At 45.3% G+C, this 14,271-nt stretch overlaps 1 protein-coding gene across 2 annotated transcripts in view; it reads right to left on the bottom strand.

Annotated features, from left to right (window-relative positions):
• LOC137427110 (nuclear receptor coactivator 5) overlaps positions 1-13,644 on the bottom strand; it is a 28,669-nt gene extending 15,025 nt beyond the window's left edge. The window contains exons 1-4 of one of the 2 annotated variants that reach the window (XM_068116291.2): positions 13,489-13,644; positions 11,728-11,808; positions 8,374-8,437; positions 4,592-4,627 (exon numbers count right to left, since the gene is read on the bottom strand). In XM_068116291.2, coding sequence (XP_067972392.1) covers positions 4,592-4,627; positions 8,374-8,437; positions 11,728-11,788 — 161 coding nt within the window. In that variant the 5' untranslated portion in view covers positions 11,789-11,808; positions 13,489-13,644. The remainder of the gene's footprint in view (positions 1-4,591; positions 4,628-8,373; positions 8,438-11,727; positions 11,809-13,488) is intronic. The other variant, XM_068116292.2, reaches the window with a different exon arrangement.
• Between the last annotated feature and the right edge of the window lie 627 nt (positions 13,645-14,271).

Genomic DNA, 14,271 nt, shown 5'->3' with positions numbered 1-14,271 from the left:
GACGCGAATGCTGAGAAACGCTCGGAAGTGGTGTCCATCGCTGAGCCTGGTTGTCCGTTGCGTGCTGCTTGCCAGGTTCCCCTCTGCGAGAGTCCGGACGCTGAGGAGAGCGGCTCGATTACCACGGCTGCAGCGACTGCTACTGCGGTGATGGCCAAATGTTTTTTTTGTGGAAATCGTCGACATCCAAGGAGACAATGTCCTGCTCGAGACGCTTTGTGCAACGGATGTGGGAAGAAAGGACACTTTGCCAAAATCTGTCGTCGACTAAGGCCAGACGATCGATGCTGGCAGGCTCACGCACATCGAGGGCAGCTCCTGGGGGGTTGCACCTCGCAGCCTGGCGAGGGCGGTGATACCTGTGGTGGTCAACGGCGAAGCAGCTGACGCCTTGATTGAAATTGGAAGCAGTGAAAGTTACGTCAGCCAAGCTCTTGTTAGCAGACACGGCTGGCCCACTGTACCGGCCACTCAGCGCGTGTACATGTCTTCAGCGGCACTATGGCAAAGCTCAAAAGGGTTCTGTGTAGTGAACTTGGTAGCTAATGATATACTGTACACGGATGTTAAGATGATGGTGTTGCAGAATCTGCTCCGATGTTCTCCTGGGAGATGATTTCTTGAATCAGCACGGGCGTTTAGAGATGAAGTTCAATGGTGAACAATCCCCTAATGTCTTATCGGTATGTAGTTTGGCGGAAATGTCTATTGAGCCTCCCCCGCTGTTCCCGTGCCCGACACCAAATTGGCATCCGATTACTGTAAAGTCGAGGCGATACTCACGCCCAGATGCTCAATTTATCGCGGATGAGACTAAGCGGCTGCTACGTGAGGGTATCATAGAACCGAGCAGCTCACCTTGGAGGGCTCAAGTGCTCGTAGTCAATAACCCTAATCACCGGAAGCGAATGGTCATCGATTATTCTCAAACTATCAATCTATTTACCCAACTTGAAGCTTACCCGCTCCCCAACATGGACGACATGATCAGGGAAGTATGTACCTACACTCCTCCAGGGTATTTAGCACCTTGGACCTTGAAGTGCTTATCACCAGATACCTAGCAGGGAGACAGATCACCCTTACACCACCTTCGAATCAGGTCAGCAGTTGTACCAATTTCGTAGGATTCCCTTTGGGGTCACTAACGGGGTCTCGTGCTTCCAACGGGCGATTGATGACATTATATCCAGAGAGCAGCTAAAAGATGTATTCGTGTACATTGACAATGTCAGTCTGTGGACGGGACCAGGTGGATCATCATTCGAACTTACGGAGGTTTTTGGACGTGGCTCAGAAATACAATCTGACCTTCAATGAGGATAAGTGTAGCGATTCAGTCACAACAGTAGATCTCTTGGGGTAGACCGTGTCCGGAGGGGAAATACGACCTGATTCGGCTCGGCTGCAACCTTTCCTCAATATGGCCCCTCCCGTTGACCGCGCTGTATTGCATAGAGCTATGGGGCTGTTTCCTCATGACTCCAAGTGGGTACCATGTTTTTCAGAGAAGATCAAGCCACTGGTAGAATGGAAAATATTTCCACTAACCAAGGCAGCTAACCTAAGGCTGCCTTTCAACAACTGAAAGACGAATAGCAAGTGCAGTTGTGACCTCGATTGACGAGACTATTCCTTTCATGGTCGAGACAGACGCCCCGGACAGCGCTATCGCAGCGACGCTCAATCAAGCTGGAAAGCCGGTCGCTTTCTTTTCCCGGACTTTGACAGTGAGAAGAGGCATTCTGCCATCGAGAAGGAAGTTTATGCAATTGTAGAAGCAGTCAGACAGCGGCGCCATTTCCTACTCGGCAAGCATTTTCAGCTAATCATGGACAAGCAGTCCGTCACGTTCATGTATGATGGTCGGCACCCACATTAGATTAAAAATGAGAAGATAGCTCGCTGGCGTGTTGAATTAGCCAACTTTAGCTTTGACATTGTGTATAGACCGGTACGAGATAATCTGGCTGCTGATGCTCGATCTCGACCGGTCTGTGCGGGAATGACCACCGGTGAATTACGTGATATTCATGAATCGCTGTCACCCCGGGGTCACTTGAATGGCTCACTTCGTGCTGAGTAGGAATCTGCCTTTTTCTATAGATGAAGTCCGGCGTTCATACAAGACGTGCTCCATGTGCGCCAAAGTTAAACCGAGTTTTTATAGATCGCCTATGGGAACGCTGATTCATGGAAGGCCTTGGGAGCGTTTGAACATGGATTTCAAAGGTCCGTTGCCGGCTGCAGGGACGCGCCGTTACATCGTTACTGTTGACGAGTACTCCCGATTTCCGTTCGCTTTTCCGTGTGTACACGTCATCTGCAACGGTGATTGCAGGCCTTCGGCAATTGTTTTTACTGTTTGGATACCCTGCTTTTGTTCACTCGGATAGAGGTACGGCCTTTTTGTCTCGAGAGATTAAGCAGTTTCTCCAGGATCAAGGTGTAGCCTCCAGCCGTACCACGGCATACAATACTCAAGGCAATGGGCTGGTGGAACGGTACAACGGGATTATTTGGAGAGCCGTGTCAATGAGCTTGAAGTCGCGCGATTTTCTTCCGCAGCTCTGGGCGCACGTATTGCCTGATGCACTGCACGGTATCGCATACAGCCACGAATGAAACGCTGCACTTGTTTCAATTCCAGCGACGTAGTGCTAGTGGGCAAGCGCTACCCTCTCGGTTGATGGAGCCCAGTCCGGCGGCTCTCCTGAGACGAGCGATCAGACAAAGTAAATAGAGCCGTTGGATCACGTGGAAATCCAAGAAGCTAATCCGGAATACACACGTTCGGTTGCCATATCAGTCAGACATCTCGCACCTTGCGGAGAGGGAAATCAGCGGGCTGACGAGGACGACAAGGGAGACGGAATCTCGGATTCCCCCATCAAAATAGTCACAGCATGGATCGACCGGGGATAAAGTGATGAATGATAATGTCAAGGTCCCGGAAATCCCGTTGGTGTCAGGAAGCCATCAGAGAAAGCGGTCTGATGAGGATGATCCTCCTTTTGCGAAATCCGGGGGTTGTTTTTTTTTTTTTGTATACAATATCGAGGCTCGTGTAAGAGCTAAAAAATATTTTTAAAATCCAGGGACTGAAGGGATTTATCGGACCCGTGCTGGAAGATTGTGCCAGGCACCCACTCGTTTTGGTTGGTAGATAACTACACTCTTGTTACGTGGTTGCTCTGTTTATTTTTTCATATTCATAGCTTTCTGGACATATCTCGAGCTTTCAATACAGTCTGGCATCCCGCCTATCGCATCCGAGGCCAATTCCACTCTTTGATTACTGACTTCCTCTACTCTCGTAGCCAACGTGTGGCTCTCAACGGAACCCTTTCTACTCCTCTCACTGTCAAGGCTGGAGCACCCCAAGGCAGTTATAATCCCCCATCCTATTCCTAAATTTTCATCAATAATCTCAGACCATGTGGAAAAACCCTTTTTATATTTTTGCTCATGACCACTCTCTGCCAAGACATCCCTCATCCTTCTGACAGCAGCTTCTTCCCTCTCCTCAGACCATGACAAAATCACAAACTGGTCAAACACTTCGAATGGCTCTTTCAATCCTGAGAAATCCCACACACTCACTCTCACTCTCACTCTGAAAGGACCGTTCCACAAACCCTCCCGTCTATTTTCTCTGAACCTCTTCGAGGAGGTTGTTGTCACTCAAACTCTTGGATCTCACTCTCAGCCATGATCTCCAAGTTGGCCTCCAAAGTCAGGCGCTGACTGGGCATCCTCCTTCGTGCAAAGTCCCTCCTTGGCACACCTGAGGTTTTATCCAACTACAAGGCTTTCATCTGCAGCTTGATGCAGTACTGCTCTCCCTTCTGAGCTGGGGCCCTGCCTCAAATCTTGATCAGCTTGACACCGTGAAAACCAAGGCTCTTTCGTGATGAAGCCGAGTCCATGGGCCTATCACTTTCCCATCACTGACAGGACGGTGGGATCTCTGTCTTATTCTGCCTCCTTTCTGGTCTTGCACCCTCTCCCTCTCCATGCTCTGTCTGGCCCACACTCCCTCCCTCCATCTTAAGTATATGCAGAAAGCATGCAGGGTCCACCACAACCTCCTCCTGGTGAAACTGCTTCAATCTATAACTACTACTCACCTCCACTCATTTATTCCTCTCTTTTTTCCCCCTGTGAAATCACCTTCTCATTTTTCTCCCCTGGTCTTCAAGACAGCTGTTCACCACCATCTCATATCACCCCCCATCCAAAACCATGATCCTTTCGACACCATAAAAGCAACCCCATCCATCCCAAATTTTTGCTTATGTATCCATCTTGTCCACCCCTCGAGTTCTCCCCTAACCCTCATTGTTACCTTGCTTGTTTGTCTCCTTCTGCCCTGCTATCGTTTCCTGTTGATGGCCTTTATGTTGTGGCCTGATCTGTTCTGTGTCCTAGCTCTTCCACAAGCTTAAACCACATTTATAATAAAATAAACGAATAAAACAATTAATCACAGTACTCCAATCTCAGCAAAGCAAATCAATCACTTGAACAAGAAAATGAATGATCACACTGCAAGTGTTTAAGGTGCAATGAAAGATGTGGAAACCATTACCTTCTGATGGGCGAGCGCTCCCTCACGTCAAACTCCCTGTACAGCATCCAGATGAGATGGTGGTTTTTCGATTTGAAGAACAGACAGGTAAATAAGATAAGCACAAAATTCTAAACTCATTGTCCTTTTACCCATACAAGTGTCTTTCCCTTTTCATATAAATACAAAAGTGCTACAAAGCACGACTTTTATAACTATGGGGAGATGCAACTGTGGCCTCACGCACTAGCGTCAATGACGAGAGGACCTTTATGCTGACTTTCTCGAAAGTGATGCATTATTTTATTCTGCTTTAGCACTTCCATTTCAAATCACTCAACCCACCCACCCACTCACTCACTCTCTTCTTCTTTAACCACGTGCTATTCAGAACTCGTGCAGTTCATAGAACACAAGAATCAAGGGGCTTGGAGAGCAGCAAAGGAGGGGGAGGGGATGCGAAGGAGACGAAGACGGTTCAAGTCGAACAGCATTGGTAGATCCTCAAGGGAACAGAATAGATGAACCTTAGCTCTTGTAGCCTTAACCTCATGATCATTCAACAGACTTGCTCGCAAATTGCAGAAAGAATATTCGTCTGGAATTTCACCTTCCAGCAGCTTGTTTCCGTCACAAAGCTCCATGTCACCTTGATGGCAGGTGCTTGGCAGATAAGGTCATCACAACCATAAACATAAAATATTAATCTTCCATGCTCCTCATTTCAAGATCAGAGAATACGGATCACAATACAATGTTTGGTGGTTTGGTTGTTGTTGTTGTTGTAGTAGTAGTAGTAGTAGTAGTAGTAGTAGTAGTAATAGTAGTAATAGTAGTAGAGAGCCACTTAGAAATGTGAACCCTCACAAAATATTCCATTTGAACTTTGGTCGATATAAGTAGTCCACTCGTACACATTCCCGTTGGTCATCAAGAAGAAGATGGAATTATTGGCGAAAATCAAACTTCTCACTCCAGACTCTGCAACTTTGCAGAATGTAGGAAAGTGGAGTTTGACGAATAATTTCTTCCACCAAGCAGTGCAGGTGCTTTTAAAGAGACATAATAAATAAAATAACGAATACGGCATTACGGACCAAGAGGAGTTTGACATCTCAGGCGGGATGAAGTGGTAATGTGAAGTCGATTCCAATATCCACTGTTCCACCACTTTAGGACATTTAAAGGCTTCGACAACAAATGATCCAATCGATTAAGCTAAGTAACAAAAAAAGAAGTTTAGGGTTTAATTTAACCCTAACCATCACTTTGGTTTCTACACTCGTCTTCAAATCAATATGACTTAGGAAAAATTATGAATATAAGTAAATAAAGCAACAACCAAAATATGCTTTGCACAAAAGGTTAAGGATGTTCCTTAATATATATTTTTAATCTATGTCATGTGATAAACGAGCAAAGAGCATCTGTGGGAATAAGTAGCACGTAAGGAATGTGTCAATTTATGAGCAGGATCAGTGCCACTTGTTTATTTTCCTTGTTTAATCTGTCCTTTCGTAGTGAATGTTTTCATCTAAAATGTAGTTGAGAGTGAGCACAAGAACGTGTTTACACATCTATGTACTGTGCCCGCATAATTGTGCTTGAAACTCCATTGAACAGGTACATTGATTGTGCATCATGTAGTTGTACCATAGTTCACCTGTTGCATGCAATTATACCGTAGTGCTGCCTGTTGTTATGACACCCTGAAGTGGAAATTCCATCATGTTCAATTCCATGGTCTGTAACCTCCTACACGTATGTGGTGCGTCAAACTTCGACTTGTGAATGCCGCAACCTATTACAACACTTGTGAAGGCCTGCCAGCACTATGGCAGTGTTTCAATTTTGGTGCAAAATAAATCTCGTTTTGATTCAAGACAACCGAGCACGAGAACAGAATAGAACAAAAAATATGCATGTGCTTTGATCGAGGCATCGTTTCAGCCACCACGTCTACAACTACAACAACTCAACGGCCACAATTATTTACACCCATTTGTGGGATCAGGTGGGAAATTATTTTGCTGCAAGTCCTTTGAACTAGCTACCTGGGCCCGACGTTGGACTGAAGGCGATTTCTGCAGGAATCAGAAATTTCTTGGGGTTTGGAGACAACTCGCCTCCTCTTTGCAGAAGACAACATGTGGTTTTCAACGTCCACCAACAAGTGGTAGCAGACGGGACACCCGGATTAGCATACATGCTAGGGATGACACACTTTGTAATGCAACGTCTTGCCGATGAAGCACAAATCCAACAACTTGTGGTTGGGTTGGGAATATAACTCAACCTAGACAACCCAGAGGCACTACCATACTGCAAGACCATTCAGCCATTGTGAAATTCCCTGTACGTAGCCAGACATTTCACCAGAATTTGGTCCTAACAAAACTCAATGCAATGAACAATACAAATCCTCCAGAATGATTGAGGGAGAGCAATCTATTAGTGCCAAAACCTTCACAAACGGTTAGACAAGTGAGCAGAAGCAATGGACAGTGAAAGAAGCATGGAAGGAGTTATAAACTACAATCTTTCTTGGGCAAACCACAGTTGGCCTCCAAAGCCAGTCAGCCTCCATCGTGCAAATCTGTCCATGGCATACCTGAACTCTTATCCACCTACAAGGCATTCATCCACAGTTTAATGGAGTACTGCTGTCCCTTATGGGCTGACTGATGCCCCTGTCTCACACGTCGACGCTGTGGAAACCAAGGCCATCAAGATCATTGGAATCTCCCAGCTGAGTCTATGGGTCAACCACTTTCATATCACAGACAGGTTGCTGGTCTCTCTGTCTTTTACCACCTCCTTTCTGGTCTTACATAATTTTCCCTCTCCATGCTCTCTCCACCACCCTTCCACACCTCCTCATGTTTGCAGGATTCTGCAAGGTGAACATGGTCCATCAATCATCTTCCGGTGATAACTCCTGAAAATCCAAAATCACTGCTCACTGCCACTCAATCGTTCCTCTTTTTCCTCACCTGTGGAACCAACTTCCAAATTCTCTTCAATCTCAATCCTCACTCCAGGTCTTCAAGACAGCTGATCACCCCCCCCCCCCCATCAACAACCTTTTTTTTTTTTACCCCCATTGACCCTCCACTCAAAACAACCTCCTTTCAAAAAATTTTTTTCCCCTGAGAGTTTGCTTCTATATCCATCTTGTTCACCCCTTGTATCTTCCCCCCTACCACTCATTCTTTCCCATATCCCTTACACCCCATCTTGGCCCACAACTCTGCTGTCGTTTTGTTTCTCTCTTGCTTTCTACAGTTCGTTTTTGATCTGTTGCGTCCTGATCTATTTATGACCCCACTCCTCCACAAGCCTTATATCCCCACCCCCCCAAAAAAAAATTTGCATAAAGCTTCACAACTATCTGACAATATCTAAATTTATTGATGCCAAGGGCTGCCCAGCAGGGTATTCGTTTGGCCTGTAATAGATGCCAAGCAACTGCTATTTAATCTTCTTAAAGGTGGTTCAATCTAAATGTTTTTGAGGTGCATGTATAATAGAAAAAACGTTTTCATCGACCGCTAATGCAACCATAAATGTTGCTCTTTTGCACTGTGTGACATCCTTAATCTTTTGTGCACAGTATATTACCAATGGCAGTAAAATATCAATAGGAAAGATGACAATTGGACCAAAACATGAACATCGATCGAGGTCATGCGTCAGTCGATGGTGGATTTAAATAGCTGGAGACCTTTTCTAGGCTTCACATAACAGAACCCAAGAGTGTGAACATGTAAGACCGATGTTTAGTGTGGGAAGAAGACCATTACCTGGATGATCGTTGTTGGCCTTTACTACGGGATCTAGTGCCTCGCTCCATGCCCATCCTATCGTCTGAAAAAGGCAAAATCAGATGTAGATCGACAAGTACGAGAACCATCCATCATGTTAAGGAACTGCGGCGGACAATTCAAAGAGGGAACACGAGTATGGGAAGGGAAGGGAGAAGCATTGAACAATGACAACATTGAACTAAAGATTATACAAATCGAGCAGGAATGGACAATCGTTTTTCACAGAATTAAGGCCAAAGGGCCCTCTTGTAATTTCAGCAATGCAGTGAAATCTTCACTTCCAAATGGAAAGCTCTCTGCACACTGGGAAGAGTCTTTTGTTCATTTTCAACCTTGGGGAGGGAAAACCCCCCCAAAACTTGGCAACGGCAAAGTTATGAATCAAAAGTGAAAGTTGGAGCCTGGCCACATTGTGTTTGATCATGCCTCCGTCGATACTTTCTATTGCCCTCCATGACCACAAAACCTTAATGAAAATCAATCGGATGGATGGTTAACTTTCGGTGTAGGTCTTCATTTTTGAAACAATCTTATTCATTGAAGCCAGCTGAAGAAACAATGATGAATCAGAACTTTGCTTCATGCGTCCTGATAATTATAGGAAACGTGCAACCTTTTCCTCCACCTCCAAACTAATGCCATGGACCTTCTGTTGTGGTTGTCATGTAGCAACACGGTATGCAATTATTTGTCGAATGATTGTGTAGGATCCAATTGCAGTAATAAGAGGAGAAAATAATACTAATACAATCTTTTAAATGCAGATTCACCAAGACACTCGATTTGGTTGTAAAATCAAGAGACGTCACTGAAGGACAACACTTCCCCCTTCGTCCTCTCCCCCAATCGAAAAACATTGTATGGTTTGAAGTTTGAACCAAGATAAAACAAGGTGGAATACCAAGGTGCCTTTATCGATAATCAAAACAAGGATTATATTCCAATAACAGAGTGGCCGTTTGCTCGAGTGGTTAAAAGACTCGTTCCTTTCTCCACCGACTCGTGTGGGTTTGATTCCCATGGTTACTCACTCTCTCTTATATTCACATGGCGAGTGTGCTAAATGCCCCTCGGCACAAATTGAGGGATGTCTTTGGCCTGCCTACTCCAGTCCACTGCAGGACGGTTTGAGGAGTCCAATGCCTTCGGCAGATGGACAGAAGAGTCAGCATTCCTCGTATTTCTCACTTTGAATAAAAAACCTCCACAAAAAAACCTCCACACTGCATTTATTCTTCATTTCATTTTCATTCTTCTGCCTGAATCGCAGTTTCAGAAACCTGACAATATTGATGGGCAAATGAAGGATTTCAAATATTGGACCAAACAATAAACAATAGTTATGCATCAAAAATGCTTCCTTCATTGTCAGATTAGATTCCACCACCCCACAAACCCCTCCTCACCATCCTTCCCATGCTTTTACAAACTTGCTATCACAGGTTAATAGTAACTTTTCATGCAAGCGCACATTGCCTCTACAAAAGTGTATACCCCCCCCACCCCCCAACCCACCCCTTCGGTCAACAGTTCTGCATTGCTGAATACAAGAAGATAAAATAATCCTTTTAACTGTAAACTGCAGATTTATTACAAGGCACTAGAAAAGGTTTCTTTGTTGCACATAAAATGTAATTAAACAAAACATATGCCCTTATAATGCAATTCTGGAAAATACGTATACTATATTTACAAGTGTGTGGATCTACCTTCATGAAGCTGTTCAATCTCACTCACTCTTCCCTCCAGAGCTTCCACAAGGTGGTATTACACCAATCTCATTTCACCTTTCCTCTACCCATGGTCTTCATTAACCCACCTAACCCAACCCCTCTCTTATTTGAGGTTACAGTGCTTATGCCACTCCTTTCATGTTCATTCATTCCAACACGTTTCTCCAACGTTGGCCCCACTGTCAGTACAGTTGCCTTTTTACCCTGGGTCCCCTCGCTCTTCCATGTGCTCGATCGTGCATTTTAAAATTTTAAATAAAGCAAACTCACAAAATAAATCGCATTTTTAAGTCATGCCCCCGACCAATAGGAAAGCTGCTTGAGCGCCCAATACTATCCATTAATTAGCTAGCCAATGAGGGATGACATCAGATTAACGGCAAAATTCAAGCTCGGGTATAATGCAAGTCAAGCTTTTTAATGAAAGAGTTAAAGCACTTCCAATAACTTTAAACGAGCATCCCTGGAGTAGTCCACTTCTCCCCTCCCCCATTACATGCTACCACAAAATAACCTAACTGCACTAGCCAGGTATGCATGACGTACATGCAATTTGGGGGAAAAACAAATAACTAGAAAGAGCATTCAGAGATTGCAGACCCTCACCAGGACGTGTTTTCAGTGGTTTTTAAGGCTTTTATGTTAAAACAAATATGGCGGCCGAATCACGTGACCGACGACGTCATCATTATTCGTTTTCTCCACCAATCTATCCCAAGATGATGGTCAACAAATTTCATCTTGATCGGATGAAGTTTTGTACTTGTCGAATTATGATGTCATAATGGAGACACCTATGCCATCATCATTAAAAAAAAAACACCTTTAGAGGCCATTTTTCCCCGCAAGCGGGGGTTGCCCTTTTTCGGGAACTGTGGTTGTTGTTGTTTTTCGGTCCCCTTTTTGAAGCAATGTTTTACGGCCGGATGCCCTTCCTGACGCCAACCCTTTTTGCCGCCTTTAACGACAAGCAGGGAATTACCAGTGAACTGGTACTCAATTTGCCGACCTCGGAAGGATGACAGGCTGAGTCAACCCCCCTGGCGTTAATTCAGCGATTGACCGGGATTCGAACCCAGGATCCTAGGATCCTAAGCCGGCACCCTAGCCGCTAGCCCAACACCAGGGATTCCATCATTATCATTAACCCATCATTAACCCATGATATGCCATCATCATTAACGTATGTTATTCCACACGGAGAGTTCTTTACAATGAGCAACGTCTCAATTTTTTCTATGCAGCTCTTTCGGAGATTGCGGTGCAAATATGTTCGGTTTTTCCAAGATAGCGGCTGAACCACGTGACCTATGACGTCATAATTAGCATTAAGAAATGGTGAAATTTCTTCCTTATACGTTAAAATCCTCATGTATTGTTCACCTACAGTGAAAAAAAAAATGAAAAGCACCAATGGTGAAAATTTCGTCAATCGGACCAACGGTTGCAGAGAAAAATCACATTTAGTCTGTGCGGACAAAGGGACAGACAGAAATGCAATTCCCTCTCCTCTGGCGAGGGTAATAAATAAATAATGCAAATGCCAGCTAACTTAAAAAAACAACAACACACAACACACACACCAGGAGCAACCCACCTCGACCTTTCCCGAGGTAATGGAGTCTCGCCCCATCCATATCACCCATACGGCGAGCCATTGAGCAGGGTAAAGAAACAGCTGGAAATAAATAAATATACAACTGCTTAGTCTGACGTCACAGATTATGGCCCGAAGGTTGGGGATGATGGTTCAAATGGCGTGTGTGGGGGGGGCCGTTGAAGGTTCAAATGCAAATGGTGTGTGGAGGGGGGTGGTTGAAGGTTCAAATGGTGTGTGGAAGGGGGCGGTTGAAGGTTCAAATGGTGTGTGGAGGGGGGCGGTTGAAGGTTCAAATGGTGTGTGGAGGGGGGTGGTTGAAGGTTCAAATAGTGGGGAGGGGGGGGGGGGGGTTGAAGGTTCAAATGGCGTGTGTGGGGAGGGCGGTTAAAGGTTCAAATGCAAATGGTGTGTGGAGGGGGGTGGTTGAAGGTTCAAATGGTGTGTGGAGGGGGGCGGTTGAAGGTTCAAATGGTGTGTGGAGGGGGGCGGTTGAAGGTTCAAATGGTGTGTGGAGGGGGGCGGTTGAAGGTTCAAATAGTGGGGGTGGGGGGAGGGTTGAAGGTTCAAATGGTGGGGAGGGGGGGGGTTGAAGGTTCAAATGGGGGGAGGGGGGGTTGAAGGTTCAAATGCAAATGGTGTGTGGAGGGGGGCAGTTGAAGGTTCAAATGGTGTGTGGAGGGGGGCGGTTGAAGGTTCAAATGGTGTGTGGAGGGGGGCGGTTGAAGGTTCAAATGGTGTGTGGAGGGGGGCGGTTGAAGGTTCAAATGGTGTGTGGAGGGGGCGGTTGAAGGTTCAAATGGCGGGGAGGGGGGGAGTTGAAGGTTCAAATGGCGAGGAGGGGGGGGGGGTGGTTGAAGGTTCAAATTGGTGGGGAGGGGGGGGGGTTGAAGGTTCAAATGGCGAGGAGGGGGGGGGGGGTTGAAGGTTCAAATGGCGAGGAGGGGGGGGGGTTGAAGGTTCAAATGGCGAGGAGGAGGGGGGTTGAAGGTTCAAATGGCGAGGAGGGGGGGGGGTTGAAGGTTCAAATGGTGGGGGGGGGGGGGGGTTGAAGGTTCAAATGGTGGGGGGGGGTTGAAGGTTCAAATGGTGGTGGGGGGGGGGGGTTGAAGGTTCAAATGGTGGTGGGGGGGGGGGGTTGAAGGTTCAAATGGTGGGGGGGGGTTGAAGGTTCAAATGGTGGGGGGGGGGGGGTTGAAGGTTCAAATGGTGGGGGGGGGGTTGAAGGTTCAAATGGTGGGGGTGGGGGGGGGGGTTGAAGGTTCAAATTGTCACCTTTTTACATTTGTCTTTGGTCATGTGAGTTCAACCAGCGTTTCAAGGAATTATTATATAACTTTCCATTCCATTCCGCATTTAAAACTCTACGTAATCCAAAAATTCCTTTTCATATCCACCGTGATCATCAATACAATACACAAGGCTTGAAATTATTGAAGTCGTTTAAGTCAGAATAAAATAATACTTACTACATTCACCCGGAGACAGTTTATTAGCTGCGGTTTTAACGCAGAACATCCATAGACAGGCAGAAATGTTCGTTCATTGTAAGAAGTGTTAATATGAGAACGAAAGGGGAAAAAATTTACAGCGAATTCGGATGAGATTTTTACCTCAAGTACCACACAAAATGGCGACGTCGAGAGAAACCACGCTTAAGATGAACAACACTTGAGGAAGCACAGTTATATAATCTATTGACAATCGAAATCATGATCAATGCAATATTTAGGATAAATATGTTATATACATCGCAAATACCTTTCAGTTAAAGAACAAAAAAATCAAAAGTCCACAGTCTCCGCCGGCGCCAAAAGACGCCACACTGCCACAGTCTTGCAAGGCCACGACTGATTGGTTTATTTTCCGCCACCAACGCACCAATCACCGTCACTCTTAGTGTGGCTCTTCTTCTTTGATTGTTATAATTTCACACTTCACAGGGACGTAAAATGAAACGTAAGCCACGCCCCCACAATACCCTTTTCCAGTCAGCCTAGCAGTAGCAGATCTTGTAGTCTTTGGTAAATCTGTCCGATTTTAACGTATTGTGTGTATCATTATTCACTGTATAACGTTCGTATGATACGTGACGTATAAAATCGGATAAGAATGCTCAATATGTCAAAGTCTACGTGTTATTAATATTAGCTCCGCCACCGAAGGTATTCACATCTGTCTATCTGTGAGCAGAATAACTCAAAAAGTTGTGGATGGATTTGGACGACACTTGGTGGACCGGTTGGGTGTCTGACAAGGACAAATAGATTCGATTTTGGTGAAGATATGAATATGGATTCGGATATGAGAATTATTTGATTTTTTAAGTGATTCTTCACCATTGGGAGATCGGGCCAAAAATGATACATAGCAGGATATCTCAAAAAGTTGTGCACGGATTTGGACGATACTTGGTGGACCGGTTGGGTGTCTGACAAAGACCAATAGATTCGATTTTGGTGAAGATATGAATATGGATTCGGATATGATAATTATTATTTTTTAAAAGTGATTCTTCACCATTGGGAGATCGGGCCAAAAATG

The sequence above is a fragment of the Myxine glutinosa genome, chromosome 5 (assembly GCF_964187855.1).
Source record: "Myxine glutinosa chromosome 5, kmMyxGlut1.1, whole genome shotgun sequence".
NCBI classification, from domain to species: domain Eukaryota; kingdom Metazoa; phylum Chordata; class Myxini; order Myxiniformes; family Myxinidae; genus Myxine; species Myxine glutinosa.
The sequence above is the reverse complement of the archived record's forward strand: the minus strand, read 5'-3'. Positions and strand labels throughout refer to the sequence as shown.